The following is a 15,612-nucleotide window of genomic DNA, read 5'->3' as shown; positions in this document are numbered from 1 at the left end:
CTGGGGTCTCAATGTCTCCAAGGATGGAGATGACATATTCTGTGTGCCAGTGTCTGAATGGCCTCACTGTAGGAAAGTTTTCTCTTTTTTTGTGATGTTTAAACAACATTTTTGTATTCTGCTTGTCCTGTCACTGGAGACCAGGGATGTCAGTTTCTGTCCTCTTTATTCCTTCCCATTAATTATTTATATACATGGATAAGATTCCCCCTGAGCCTTCTTTTCTCCAATCCCAGCTCTTTTAGTATGTCATAGGATCACAGGATCATAGAATGTTAGGGGCTGAAAGGGACTTTCAAAGATCATCAAGTCCAAAAGTCCAACTTCCCTGCCAGAGCAGGACAATAGAACCTAGCACAGATCACGCAGGAACACAGCCAAATGAGTCTTGAAAGTCTGCAGAGAAGAAGACTCCACAATGTCTCTGGGCAGCCTGTTCCAGTGCTCTGTGACCCTCACAGTGAAGAAGTTCCTCCTCATGTGGAGGTGGAAACTGCTGTGCTGCAGCTTATATCCACTACCCCTTGCCCTGTCCCTTCCCTCTTGACACCCAGCCTTCAGATATTTATAAACATTTATTAAATCCCCTCTCAGTCCTCACTTCTCCAGACTAAAAAGCCCCAGGGCTCTCTGCCTCTCTTCATAGGGCATATGTTCCAGTCCCTTAATCATCCTAGTAGCTCTCCATTGGATTCTCTCCAGCAGATCCTTGTCCCTCTTGAACTGGGGAGCCCAAAACTGGATTCAGTATTCCAGGTGAAGTCTCACCTGCCAATGTCTATCTTATACTGGGGAGCCCAGAAATTAACCAGCTGCTCCATAATTGTCTCACCAAGGTTGCACTGAGGGGGACCTGCTGTCAGCACAGTTTCTAATGCAGCTCAGGAGGATGCTGGCTTTCTGTGCAGTAAATGCACATTGCTGCCTCGTGGTCAGCTTGGTGTTCTCCAGAACCTCTTCTGAAAACCCTTCTTCCAAAAATAACTGCTTTCCAGTTGTTTGGCCCCCAGCCTCTACCAATTCCTGGTTTTAGTGCTCCCCAGGCAGAAGATCGGCTCTGTTGAGCTTACTGAGGTACCTGTGGGCCCATTTGCCCTCTTGGGGTTCCTCTGAATAGCAGTGCACTCCTCTGGTGTACTCCTCCAAATTGTGATCTCTGCAAACTTGCTGAGGGAAACTGTGTGAGGTTATCTAGGTTATTGACGAAGATATTAACCAGCACTTGCCCTGGTAGCAGTTCCTGGGGTACACCAGTACTGAGTGGCCTCCAGCTGGACTTTATGCCACTAATCATAACCCTTTATATGCAACAGTTCAGAGAGATTGCAGTCTGCCTCTCTGTCCCCTTATCTTGCCCACACTTCATTAGTTTGTCAGTGAGTATAAGAGAATGTGTCAAAAGCTTTCTTAAAGGCACAATAGACAACATCCACTGCTTTCCTAATTGACTGAGCCAGTCATCTCGCTGTAGAAGGCTATGAGGTTGGCCAAACATGTTTCCCTTTTGTAAATCCATGCTGAGTGTTCCCAGGCACCTTCACCCAGTCTACATAATTTGTTAGAAAAGGGCTTCCAGGAGGATTTGCACCGTTAACTTTGCAGGGATCAAGGTGAGACTGACCGGTCTGTAGTTCCCTGAATTACCCTTCTTGTCTTCCTTTAAGATAGAAGGGATGTGTGCTCTCTTCTAGTCCTTAGGAACATCCCCAGTCACAACAACCCTACAATGATTACTAACAGTGACCTTGCAATGTCATTAGCAAGCTCCCACAACATCGTTGAGGACATCCCATCAAGGTTCAGCAGCTTGGCAATGCCCTGTTTCAGTGTTTCCCCTGCTGAGGGGAGGTCTTGTCCTGTCACTTTTGCCTCACTTCCTGCACATCAGGGTACACCAATCCTGAGCTTTCCAGAGGTGATCCTTGAAAATCAACCAGCTCTCTTGTGCCTCTCTTCTTTCTAGGATTGTACCACATGTGATTCTTCCAGCCAGCTGAAGTCTGCTCTCTGGAAGTCTGGGGTACTGGTTCTGTTCCACTACTCACAGTCACTGTACCCAAGGCTGCCTTTTGACCTTCACATCTCTCACCAGTTCTTCCTTGTTTCTAAGTAGGAGGTGCAGCCCATTCCCCCACTGGTGCTTTGATCAACCCTTGTTAAGAAGTTATGAATGCCTTGCTGAGCTGGCCTGCCTGTGGGAAAAGATACTTCTGCTCTGCTTTTTTACTTTGTTTGTCACATGTAAAAGAGCAATGTCAAAACCAGTGAGCAAGGTAGAGGGAACTCACCTGCAGTTCAGGCAATCTTGTTGACATTTCAGTATCCAAGCGTCCGGGCTCCTGTTATGGGTAACCTATAAATTGGCATCATCTCTTCTTTTGTTAACTGTTTGCTCTTCCAGGCTATGGCAAATGAGTTTAGTTTGGAGTTGCTAAAGGGATATGAGCCTGTGCCCTAAGCAAGACTGTAGATAATCTTTCAAGAGGTGTTCTTGGGAAGCTCTCTCATAGGTTATCACAGAAAAGGGTAGGTTGTGATCTATATTCTTACTCCCATGTTGCTGTAGTACACTTACTTGATACCATTTACTGTTAGAATTATTCTAGATAAGAACTGCTAATTTTCCTTTAAAGGATGTATTTGATGGAAGAGGGGAAAGGGTTGTGGGTAAGTTTGAAGTGCGTGATGTCCAATAATACTAGCAGGATAATGCAGCTGTGCTCTTCTAGAAGGATCAAGCACTGTACACTGCCTTGGCTCTCCACACTGCATGACTAATTAAGGATGCAGTTTCATAAAGGAGTGACATCTAAGGAGTGACACAGAGTGACTTAGTTTCATCCCTCCCTTTATCTCAGTCCAAGGAATGCTTTCCTCCCTGCATATTATCAGATTTTTGGCTGCAAAATTAATTGAGTCAGCTTCCTAATTCAAAGAAAAAGACAAATCAGCAAGGATTATTTTTCTGTTAGACCTGTAAATGGAACCTGAATCTTTCTTTCTTTCTTTTGTGGTTGAGAGAACACCTGGGTCTGATACAAAGGAGGAAGGATATGTCTGATTACGTCACTGGTGTTCATATTTGTGTGACTGGTTGCATCTAATCAACTGATGACAGGTGAATTTTTGAGTTCCTTAAGGACAGCAGAGAAAAAAGCTTGGACCAGAATGATTTAGTCTGGCCAGCCAAACCCAGCATGTATACTAGTCTGGTCTGGTGATTACTCCTGTTCCAGGCAAACAGTTTTAGCAAACTGTAATTAAAAGCTACAAAAATACCCCAGAACAAAGTACCCAACAACAAAACTCTCCCCACACCCAAAACAAACCAAAAAATAACAATCAAGCAAACCAACAATAACCAGCAAGAAACAAATGAATACACCAGAAAATAAAGCAAGAAAGCAACAACAAAGCCCCCTGCAAACAAACGAACCAAACCTTACCCAGCTCTCCTTTTTTTTGCCTTCTGGTAATGCTTGGAAAGCTTTTCTTACACTTTGAGATGGCATTGCTTGTCATTTGTGCCTTAAACTGGAAACAGCTGATCAGCTGGATCTTGTGTACTTCAAGTTTAAAGCTCCCAGTATTGGCTAAACAATATGAAATGGTTAAAGCTTTAAAAACAAAGCAAGCTCCTTAGAACTGAATAGCAGAAAGGTGGCTTTGGCCATTTTGTTTCTATGGGATACTTCAAAGCTGGGTTTGTTCTTTCATTATTCTAGCTTTCCTGGTGTTGACTTAATGCTCCTCCAGAAGAGGAAAGGTGACTACACATTTAAGCCTAACACACACAAAGTCTTTTGTTGGAATGCTCTTACAGATAAGGCTGACTTTTTTTTATGCTGTGCATGTGCAAACTTAAAATCAGAGCTGAAGAGCAAATTAAATAGTCCCCTAGAGAAGCTGTGGAGTTCTTGATAGACACTTCCCACCGCTGAGAGTGAGGCTGGACTGGGGGATAGGACCCAGGATTTAGTTGTGCCGTACATGAGCAGCCACCTAGGTTCGCGTTCCAGAGAGCTGTGCAACTCTAATCTTGCTTCATATGGTGGATTGTTTTGTTTTGTTTTGTGGGGTTATTGTTTGCTTGGTTGTTTTTCACATGGAGGATGATCTTACAGGATCACAGGATGTTAGCTTTTGGAAGGGACCTCTGGAGATCTTAGAGTGCAACCTCTCTGCCAGAGCAGGACCATAGAATCTAATGCAGGTCACACAGGAACACACCCAGATGGGTCTTGAAAGTCTCCAGAGGAGGAGACTCCACAACCTCTCTGGGGAACCTGTTCCAGTGTTCTGTGACCCTTAAAGTTATTTCTCATGTTGAGGTGGAGCCTCCTGTGCTGTAGTTCATATGTATTGCCCCTTGTCCCATCACAGGGCACAAGTGAGAAGAGCCTGTCCCCTCCCTCTTGACACCCAGACCTCAGATATACATTTATTAGATCCCTTTCACTCTTCTCTCCAGACTAAAAAGCCTCAGGTCTCTCAATCTTTCCTCATAAGGCACGTGCTCCAGTCCTTTAATCCTCCTTGTAGTCCTTCATTGGACTCTAAAGTAGATCCCTGTCCCTCATGAACTGGGGAGCCCAGAGCTGGATGCAATATTCTAGGTGGGACCTCCTGAGGGCATAGTAGAAGGGAAGGAGAACCTCCCTTGATCTGCTAGACACCCTCTACTTAATGTACCCCAGGATACCATTGGCCTTCTTCGCCACAGGGGCACATTGCTGTCCTATGGATACAATATTCATTTAGAACCTTAGTCCATGTGAATAAGAGAGACATTTGTGCTCTGACATCAAAAAGCACGCAGGACCTTATTTAGTGTAGGCTGTACATCACAGGTACTACACAGGTAACACAGTCAGTAGTAGTTCTGTATCCCTGAGTGATAAGACTTAAGCTACCCTACATTTCCCCTTTACATAACTGAGGTAGGTAGATCTCTGTCCATCTAGCAACATCACATTGTCACCTCTACACCTATCTGTTCTCCAGTGTGTTCTTGGACTTGCTCTTCATGCATCACAGGCTTCCTCAGCTGAGTCTCCACATTCTGGAATGGAAGGGAGAAGGTTCAGTGTCTCCATGAGGCAGCAGAGGCAAGGTTTTGAGGTGCTCTTTTGCCCCTTCATTTTAAGATTTCCCTTTACTACTGAAATTAAGAGATGAGTTCTTCCAGAAGAGAGACACATACAGCAGTTTCTTTGCACAGTACTATTCCCTTTGCTTATCCTCTACAAAGGTAGAGTTAGGATACCTCAGGCTGGTTATTGCTGTGATACTTCACTTTGCTGGAATCACTGTGGGGCTTTTGCCAGCAAGTATGAAATAAGGAACAGAGTTGTTAGTTACAAAGCTAGTGGGGAAAATCATAACTGTTTTATTCCTTTGCTTTTGTTTCATGTTGGTTAGTGTTCCCTGGCTAACCCAAGTGCCTTCAGACTTTCTTTGTAGACTGTGCTTACAGAGCACACAACAAGAATTGAATACCAATGAGCCAATAATGTTATATTTTACTTGCTGGATTACAGTTTTTAGAAGACCACTTTGAGAATGGTATAGGCAAAAGAGCTGAAGTATTTTGATCGTGTGGCATTTGGGTTTGCAGGTGAAATCAATTGGTCTTGTCTTGAGCTGTTAGATCCTTCTGAAAACTTCACCCTTGGGATTCCCAGGCTATGGAAGTGATGTACTTCAGTTTCCTCTTCTAGAAAACCTTGTCCTGTATATTTGTATGTGTTTTGATGTGAAATAACCATTGCATATGTACTTTTTTTAGTGAGAGGAAGATGCTTTTTAGTTAAATACACTCCTACTTAAGACAGACACATTACAGTTTTCTTACAGCCTTCATACCCACCCATCCTGCCAGCTGTGGTTGTTCCAGGTGTTTGGTGGCACCAGAAAAGTACACTCAGGCCTGACAGATGTGACAAACCCCAGTGCTATTCAGGAGTGGCACTCAGCTGGAGAGAGTGTGAAATACCCAAAGGTGCCTAACCAGTGTTTGGCATCTCCATTTCAGCAACTGAGTCTTGTCCTTGTGCATGAACCTTGAGGCAAATAACCTGGCTGTAGTAAAAGGTTTGCTGACGCCTTGTCTACACAGAAGTTTTCCCACAACTGCAAACTGTGTCAGCCCAAGGATGGTTTGATTGTCTTGTCTATGCCATATGTGGTTTTCACATGGAAATCTAATTGCTTATGTGTTTTCAACAAATTAACAATGTAGCTGCCTTAGCCTTTGTTCAGGTTTTGTGTTGCTGAGCTTGGTAGGCACAGTTGTGTCTTGGTGCCTTGATTCAGATGCTCATTCTTCAGAGGCAGTGGCTCTTTAGTTTCTTTGGTTATTTTGAGAAGTCACTTTGGGAACAGATGAAAATATTTTCCCAGCAAGTAGCAATCATGTGGATAGGAGCTTGTCATTGGCAGCTTTGAGTATAACTTGTCTGTGCTTGTTGTGACCTCTGACTGTTGAGTGTGTGACTCTTGCTCAGTCAGACACCTGCGTGCGTGTCTGACTGGTGACCGCACTTGCCATACTCTGTGGAATGCCCCCTGCATTGGAAGCCCTGCAGATGAAAGATGTTTTGAGAAGTGTTACAGCTCCCAAGGCTTTTTTTCCTTCAAAAACCTCAGAGTGTTGGAATAATTTGTCATTGGCTAATGGAAAAAAAAAAGGCCAACCAAAACCCAGCATCTGTGATCTATTTCACCCATTTCTTGTTGGCATCGAAGTATGAGGAACAAATTCAGGAGTGAGAGAAGGCTCAGGTTACTGAGCAATGCTTTGGGACAAAATATTTCTGTGATTAGGAAATTAGTAGAGCTAAATATATAAATAAATAAATAAATAAATAAATAAGTAAGTAAGTAAGGAAGGCTAGTGACAAAACCAGGCTGCTAGGCTGATGAGTCACTAATATGATACAGGATGGAAATTCTAGTCTCTCTGTGCTGTGGCCTGAACACTGTTTTCTTCCTGTGACATAATAGAAGGTTTGGTAGCTCTCTAAACTTACCAGGCAGATCTGTATTTTAGTTCTGTTCTTCTTGGGTTTAATCATGATGCTTTTGCATGGAGAGTATCTTGAATAGAATTGGGATAGAATAGAATTAACCAGGTTGGAGAAGACCTTTGAGATCAAGTCCAACCTATCATCCAACATCATCTAATCAACTAAACCATGGCACCAAATGCCCCACCCAGTCTCTTCCTAAACATCTCCAGTGATGGTGACTCCACCATCTCCCTGGGCAGCGCATTCCAATGGCCAATCTCTCTTTCTGTGAAGAACTTCTTCCTAACATCCAGCCTAAACCTCCCCTTGTACAGCTTGAGGCTGTGTCCTCTTGTTCGGGTGCTGGTTGCCTGGGAGAAGAGACCAGCCCCCACCTGGCTACAACCTCCTTTCAGATAGTTGTAGACAGCAATAAGGTCTCCTCTGGGCCTCCTGCTCTGCAGGCTAAGCAACCCCAACTCTCAGCCTTGGGTCAGGATTTCAGTTACATAGAAATTTTTATGTGTAATGCAACACACATTGTACAGCCAGAGGGATCTGGACAAGCTAGAGTAGCAGGCTGAGGTGAACCTCATGAGATTCAACAAGGCCGAGTGCAAGGTCCTGCAGCAGGGCTGGGACAATCCATTGTTAATACTGGCTGAGGGAGGATGTGGTAGGAAGCAGCCCTGTAGGGAAGGACTTGGGGATATTGGTGGACAAAAAGCTGGACCTGAATCTGCAATGCACCCTTGCAGCCTGGAAGGTAAATCACATCCTCAGCTGCATCAAAATAAGCATGGCCAGCAGATCCAGAGAGGTGATTCTGCCCCTCTGTTCTGGTGAGACCTCATCTGGAGTACTGTATCCAGACTCTGGAGTCTTCATGTCCAGGAAAGGCTTAGTCCTGATGGAGTGAGTCCAGAAGAGGGCCACAATAATGATCAGGGCACCTCTCCTGCAAAGACAGACTGAGAGTTGGGGTTGTTCAGCCTGAAGAAGAGAAGGCCCTGGTGAGATAAAAGCCCTCCAGGGCCAGAAGGGGGCCTGCAAGAAAGCTGGGACTATTTAGACAGGTAGCACTAGGACAAGGGGCAGTGGTTTTAAGCTAGGGAAGAGCAAATTTAGTTTGGACATTAGGAAGAAATTCTTTGAGGATGGTGGAACACCCTTGGAGACATTCAAGACCCTTGGGGTGCCCTTGGAGACATTCAAGGTCAGGCTTGATGGGGCTCTGAGCATGTCCCTGCTTACTGCAGGGAGTTGGACTAGATAAACCTGTAGAGGTCCCTTCCAACCCAATTCATTCTATGATTCTATTCTAGGATCAGAGCTCTAATGTCTCTTGACATCAATGTGTTTATTTCCTGTAGCTTTCAAAATCTGTGTTGGTTTGAATATTGCATTAGAGCACACCAGAAGACTTGCAGTTGTTGTTAGCAGTCAGTGTTGTAGGAGTGTATATCCCAACTCTTTTCAAGACAGTCACTTGAAAATCTAATTTGGGGGCTAAGAATGTAACAGAAAATGAAAATGTTCTCATCAGAGATTTTTGAGAGGGGTTGTTGGGGTTTTTTCCTTTTAAAAATAAAACTACAGCTATCAACAGGCTGAATATGAAAGTTGTGGTAATAATAATAATGATAATAATAAACCAGGTTGGAAGAGACCTTCAAGATCATCGTGTCCAACCCACCTAAACAACTAACCCATGGCACCAAGCACCCCATCAACTCTCCTCCTGAACACCTCCAATGATGGTGACAAAACAAATTATCCATGCCTGATATGAAATAGATACTTCATAAGGAATATACTTTACCTTCCTTCATCTAAGAGTGATAGATAAAACATAGTCAGCAAGCAGAACCAAGCAGCATACACCAATGTCTCACTCAGGGTCACAGCAATCATCTTGGCTGCTCTGACTTTCACAGACTTCTAATAATTGGAAAGAGATTTCTAAAAGAAAGGTTTTTGACAAACATTTCTCCTCTCTTTTACAACTAATCAGAAGGGGGGGGAAAAAAAGCAGGAGAAGCAGCCTGATTTTAGTCTGTTCCCATACGATGTATCACAAAGCTGATGAAGCACAAAGATCACTAAAAGGAGAGCAGCAAATCTGCATGAGAGCAAAACAGAAGCAGAGGAAAAAAACATCTGATTACAGATTCTTTTCCACACACTTTCTCAAGAATCATTTAAATGTCTTGAAATTTGTATCTGCTCAGATACCAGCTTAGGCATGTGTCTGAAAAGGAGCAGAAAGAATGTGGAGATTGATACGAGCTCTAAATGAATTTCCTCAGCAGTGCAGAAGAGCTAGTGTGCATTGGAAGGCGTTTCTCATTTCTGTTGCACACAGCTTAAGTATATTTAAAATTCATGTTCTGGATGAAAGAATTTTAATAGTTTGTGTTAGGCAAGAGAACACTAAGGAGCTGAACTGCATGGTCCTCCCTCTGAATTGAAAAGTATGACTTGGATGTGTTGAATGTCATCTTGTTGGACTCTGCCCATCTGTCCGGTTGGTCAATGTCCCTCTGCAGAGCCCTTCCACCCTCTAACAGATCAACATCTGCTCCCACCTTGGTGTCATCTGCAAATTTGCTGATGACTGACTCAATCCCCTCATCCAGGTCATCAGTGAAGATATTAAAGAGGTTGGGGCCCAGCACTGATCCCTGGGGGATGCCACTGGTGACTAGCCGCCAGCTGGATGTGGCACCACCATGAGTTGTGTGGTGACAGGTTGGACTTGATGATCTTTGAGGTCTCTTCCAACCTTGGTGATTCTGCGATTTGAATTCCAGCCTGGTGCAAAGAAGTAGGCAAGAACATCCATTTCATGTAGAGAAGCCAGGATTTTATTCCAGAAGTGATTGCTCAGACTTCTGGGAAGAAGCACACTGTTGCTAAAACGTAGTCTAACAAAATGCTTCTGTGCTGTCAGAAGTGAAAAGTGGTTTTATCTATTTGAAGCCACAGAACTTGTTTAGAGTGATAACAATGCAGTGATTTCCCTGGAGTTTAGTAGCTGGAACAAGGCCTTCTTGACCATTCTAAAATGGATTGCAGTGTGGTTATGGTGGCACGTGACTTGCCAATAGCATCCACAGTCACCTCTTGTAAAGGAGGCCTGATGGCTGCCCACTGGATACTGAACATGCACCAAATGCCCTGATTTTGTGTTGTTGCAGGGAGACAAAATTAGACTTGCCATGATGGGAAATATTTGTTGACCATTTTTTCTGTGCATACTTGCACATGCATTTTAAACATGACACATCTGTGTGTGGTTTGGAAAGTCATTAAATACAGAAAAAAAGATAGTACTCTGTCAGCCAAACAAGCATGGCCAAACACTGCCTGGAAAAAATGTTACTAGGTGGTTTATTACTGTGTCCAGTTCTGGGGCTCTCAGTTTAGGAAAGATGTTGAGTTGCTGAAATGTGTCCAGAGGAGGGCAACAAAGCTGGGGAGGGGTTTGGAGCGCCAGCCCTATGAGGAGAGGCTGAGGGAGCTGGGGCTGCTTAGCCTGGAGAAGAGGAAGCTCAGAGGAGACCTTATTGCTCTCTACAACTACCTGAAGGGCGGTTGTAGCCAGGTGGGGGTTGGTCTCTTCTCCCAGGCAACCCACACCAGACCAAAAGGACACAGTCTCAAGCTGCACCAGGGGAGGTTTAGACTGGATGTTAGGAAGAAATTCTTCATAGAGTGATTTGCCATTGGAATGCGCTGCCCAGAGAGGTGGTGGAGTCACCATCATTGGAGGTGTTCAGGAGGAGACTTGATGGGGTTCTTGGTACCATGGTTTAGTTGATTAGATGGTGTTGGATGGGAGGTTGGACTTGATGATCTTGAAGGTCTTTTCCAACCTATTCCTATTCTATTCCTATTCTGTTCCATTCCATTCCATTCGTTGTTATTGTACAAGACAAGGACTGTGTTATTGCAGAAGCCTGTAACCACAGCTAAACAGAATACTGAGATACAGAGATGTCTTGCTCCTGGCAGCATTCATAGTGTAGCCCTTTATGCACAGCACATGTACTTAACCTATCTCTGGACTACCTTGTGCCAGCTACAATCTCCAATCATCGATTGTTATTTCACAACATAACAGGTTATGTATCTGGTTGGAAGAGACCTCAAAGATCATCCAGTCTAACCCTCAACCCAGCAACAATTGCACTGTCTTAGTATGTAATTATGTCTCCAAGTCCTGTCTCCAGTGTCATTAGAAAAGGAGCTAGTACAGTTCCAGAGAACAGTACTGGGCTCATTCGCCTGCCCCTTCCCCACCCGCCCCCCTGATGCCTTTTGACTGGGGATAACTTTCCACGTTGCCTCTGCTGAGAATGCTTTGTGAGAGGTGTTAGCCATGACTCATTCTCTCTCAGTGCCCAGACATGAATGTGCACATCATCTGCTTTGCAGGCTTCTGGAGTCTGAACATTGTTTCAATTTTTTTCTCACTTTTCCTGTGGCACTTCATCCCTTGTGCAACTGCTCAAGCTCCTGCAGAGTAGGAAGGAGCAGTTCTATGTTTCAGAAAGCTGGAAATAGTAGGTACTTGAAAATGGTCCCATGTAAAAAGAAAAGAATCCCAAATAATAAGACAAAACAAACAAACAACCCCCCAAAACCAAAGCAAAACAAAACCACAAACAAGCAAGCAAAAAGCCCCAAGCAGCTTTCTGGTGTTTTCACTTACCTCTGAACATACAAGTAGGAGGAACTTGTAGGATCCCTTTGGCTATCCTACCCAACATCATACTGTCACCTTCACAAATTGCTCCATGGTGAAAGAACTGTGTTTTACCTTTCTGGAAAGCAGGTTGTGGCACACCTGCTGTATATGACAAGCCAGCCAAGAGAAAGGTTAATGGCTTGCTGCCGTGCCCCTCTGTTTCTTCTGCTTCAGAGAGCTGTGGTGTTGAGAGGAAACTGTAGTGAGATGGGGGTCAGGCTATTCTCCCAGGCAACCAGTGACAGGACAAGAGGGCATGGCCTGAAGCTGTGCCAGGAGAGGTTTGGGTTGGGTGTTAGGAAGCACTTCCTCAGGGAAAGGGGAATCAGACACTGGAATGGACTGCCCAGGGAGGTGGTGAAGTTGCCATCCCTGGAGGTCTTTAAGAAAAGATTTGATGTGGCACTTGGTGGCATGGTTTAGCTGATGTGGTGTTGTTAGGACACAGGCTGGACTTGATGATCTCAGAGGTCTTTTCCAGCCTCTGTGATTCTGTGATTCACAAAAGCTGCTCCTCTCCTCCTGTGCATGGAGAATCCAGACTGGTCCCAGAGGAGCTGTCAGATTTGTTCTGCCAAGTATCCAGGAGGAGACCCCAAAATCTATGGCCAGACAGTCCCCTTGGTCAGTTAGAAAGCTTTTTCTAGCATATTGCTTAACTATTCCTTATACTAATTAAGGACTTTTCTGTCCTTAATGAGTGGGACTGTGGTCCTATGGGTGCAATTCCTCCCACCAGCAGAACAAAGGAGAACAGGAGCAAGAAAATTCATGTGTCTGAATAACGACAAGGGAGCCACTTACCAAGTACTGCTGCATGCCAAACAGACTCAGCTTGGGAAATGCAATTTATAACCAGTTAACATAAGTGTTTAATTACTGACTCAGATATTAGGAAATGAAAAAGACAAACATTAAAGTACTAAGGGGCAAAAGTATCTCTCTTCTTCCCAGGTTTGCTCCACTCCAAACGTGTTCTCCCTGTTCCCTCATCACAGCATCATTCTAGACACCTCTCCTATGGTACTCTCTCTGCCATGGCTGCAGGTGACACTGAGTCCATTCAGAGAGGCAGTGAGCAGTGATGGTCTTGAGTGTGGATGTCACTATTTTTCTTTGCTGCTCCTTGTACTCTTGTTCTCCACAGGCTGCAAGTCCCTCTGGGTGTGTACCTGCTGCTTACAAGTACCTTCTCCTCCTTAATCCTTGGTGTTCCTTCATTCCCTTCTCTGTTACAGATCTGGCTGGAGCTGCCCATGCCTGGCATGGGGCAGTCCCTGACTTCTTACAGGGGCCACACTGCAGCCCTCTGCTACCAACAGACACTAGTTATTAAAGGTTGTTTTGTGCCTCCAGAAGCTGCCTTTTTATTCCCAGCATAACTAAGTACACTTTAGCCTTTCCTCATAGAATCATTAAGGTTGAAAAAGACCTCTTAAAAGCATCAAGTCAACCATCAACACAACACCACTATGCCCACTAAATCATGTCCTAGAGTGCCATGTCTACACATGCTTTGAACATCTCCAGGGCACTTTCTGGGCAGCCTATTCTGAAACCTGACCACTTTTTCAGTAAAGACATTTTTCCTAATATCCAATCTAAACCTCCCCTGGTGCAATCTGAAACTATTTCCTCTTGTCCTGTCACTTGTTAGTAATGAGAAGAGACTGGCAGACACCCCTGCTACAGCCTCCTTTCAGGTAGTTGTAGAGAGCAATGAGGTCTCCCCTCAGCTTCCTGTTCTCCAGACTAGCAATCCCCTCTCTTTTGGCTGCTTCTCATAAGACTTGTTCTCTAGACTCTTCGTCAGCTTTGATGCCCTTCTCTGGACACACTCCAGCAATTCAATGTTCCCTTGTAGTGAGGGCTGCAAAACTGAACACAGTATTTGAGGTGCAGCCTCACCAGTACCAGTTACAGGACTACAATCACTGCTTGTCACACTATTTCTGGTGGATGCCAGGGTGCTGTTGGCCACCTGAGCACACTGCTGGATCACATTTGGCCACCTGTTGGTCAGCACCTCCAGGTCCTTTTCTGCTGGACAACTCCCCAGCCACTCTCCCCCAGGCCTGTAGTGTTGCATGGGGTTATTGTGACCGAGCACTTGGCCTTGTTAAACCTCATACAAGTGACTTTGGCTTATCAATCCAGCCTGTCCAGATACCTCTGCAGAGCTTTCCTACCTTCAGGCAGATCAATGCTCCCACCCAATTTGGTGTCACTTGCAAACCTGCTGAGGGAGCACTCCATCCATTCATCCAGACCATTGGTATTAAACAAGACTGGCCCTGAAACAGAGCCAAGTTCTTGTTTCACCTTCTTTTGATTCTCTCCAGTTCTTCTATATCTTTTGTAACGTGTCCTGCCAAAACAGGATGTAGAAATTGGCTGAGGACTTGTCTGCCTTCAGATAATGACATAATTGCGTCTCTCACCTTACCTCAGACAGTTCTTGCACAACAGATGCACATCTTTTGTTTTGCTTGTGTCTGATCAGGTTCTGCTTAACTGTCTCTCCACAGCTTTTTTAATACACAATTAATTTCTTCTTCTGAAGTGCAGTACTGAACAGATTCTTAGTTTTGTGGTGTTGATTTTGGACAGTCTCTCTGACTTGCTTGATCTGTTCTGTAGGGTGCCTGCCGCACCCTTGGGCTTGGAGACCTTTTCTCTCTTTCCCTCTTCAGAGGAAGCCTCACAGATCTCTTGCAGTGGGGATCTGTTGTTTCTTCCCTTGCTACCATGCATGCAGGTGCTCATTACTCATCTGCAGGCATTTCCTAAACACACTGCACCTATTTGTGTTGGTATTTCAGGCCTCCTTTCTCTCATCATTTCTCTGTGGTGGCTGTTGGAGCCTGTGCTTCTGGTCGGGCTATGAGCGTTTTTAATACTCCTACCTATATCTGTTGTTTGTTGAGTCTGTGTGCAGATGCAAAAATGTTTGGCAGATTTAGTATCCCTCTCCCACACCATTTAACAAACAAAGGCAATGCTTAGGCAGGGTTCAGAAGGGCTCCTAGATGCCTTTAGGAGCTGTGGAGCAAGCGAAGAGCATAGCTTTGAGATTCCCATTTTGCTGTGCTCTGTTTGCAGTCAAGGAACAGCAAAGTCATAGAATTAATTTCAATCTGTGTTTCAGCCACGGGAACAAAGAAGTGTTTTCCTGTCGAGGAATCAAATTGGCAGTAGACTGGTTTTTGGAAAGAGGCCATAAGGATGTTACTGTGTTTGTGCCAGCATGGAGGAAAGAGCAGTCGAGGCCTGATGCTCTTATCACAGGTAAGCTCTGTTCTGTCTTCACTGTGGTTTGGTGCTTTGCAAAGCATGCATACAACTGCTCAAATGAACAGGTCTTCAGGAATGAGAGAGTAATAGAAAATATCTTTGGTGTAATAACTTTGTTGTGATCTTTGAGAAGGAAAAAGACAAAGCAGTGCTTTCTCCAAGTCATCCTTTTATGTTCACCTGATAATTTTTCCATTAATAGAATCATAGAATCAACAAGGTTGGAAAAGACCTCAAAGATCATCAAGTCCAACCTGTCACCCAACACCTCATGACTAAACCATGGCACCAAGTGCCACGTCCAGTCCCCTTTTGACCACCTCCAGGGACAGCGACTCCACCACATCCCTGGGCAGCCCATTCCAATGGCTAACAACTCTCTCAGTGAAGAACTTCCTCCTCACTTTGAGCCTAAACTTCCCCTGGCACAGCTTGAGACTGTGTCCTCTCATTCTGGTGCTGGTTGCCTGGGAGAAGAGACCAACCCCCTCCTGGCTACAACCTCCCTTCAGGTAGTTGTAGACAGCAATAAGGTCTTCCCTGAGCCTCCTCCTC

General features: G+C 44.7%; 1 protein-coding gene across 2 annotated transcripts in view; it reads left to right on the top strand.

The window, feature by feature from the left end:
- ZC3H12C (zinc finger CCCH-type containing 12C) overlaps positions 1-15,612 on the top strand; it is a 58,260-nt gene that overhangs the window by 28,435 nt on the left and 14,213 nt on the right. For both annotated transcript variants that reach the window (XM_068144580.1, XM_068144571.1), the window contains one exon: positions 14,912-15,051. Coding sequence is in view for 1 of the 2 variants with exons in the window: in XM_068144571.1 (XP_068000672.1) it covers positions 14,912-15,051 (140 nt within the window). In the remaining variant the exon portion in view is untranslated. The remainder of the gene's footprint in view (positions 1-14,911; positions 15,052-15,612) is intronic.

Source organism: Melanerpes formicivorus, unplaced genomic scaffold, assembly GCF_026170545.1.
Source record: "Melanerpes formicivorus ecotype bairdi unplaced genomic scaffold, bMelFor1.0.p_v2 SCAF_1, whole genome shotgun sequence".
Taxonomy (NCBI): domain Eukaryota; kingdom Metazoa; phylum Chordata; class Aves; order Piciformes; family Picidae; genus Melanerpes; species Melanerpes formicivorus.
This window is presented reverse-complemented; position numbering and strand designations above follow the sequence as displayed.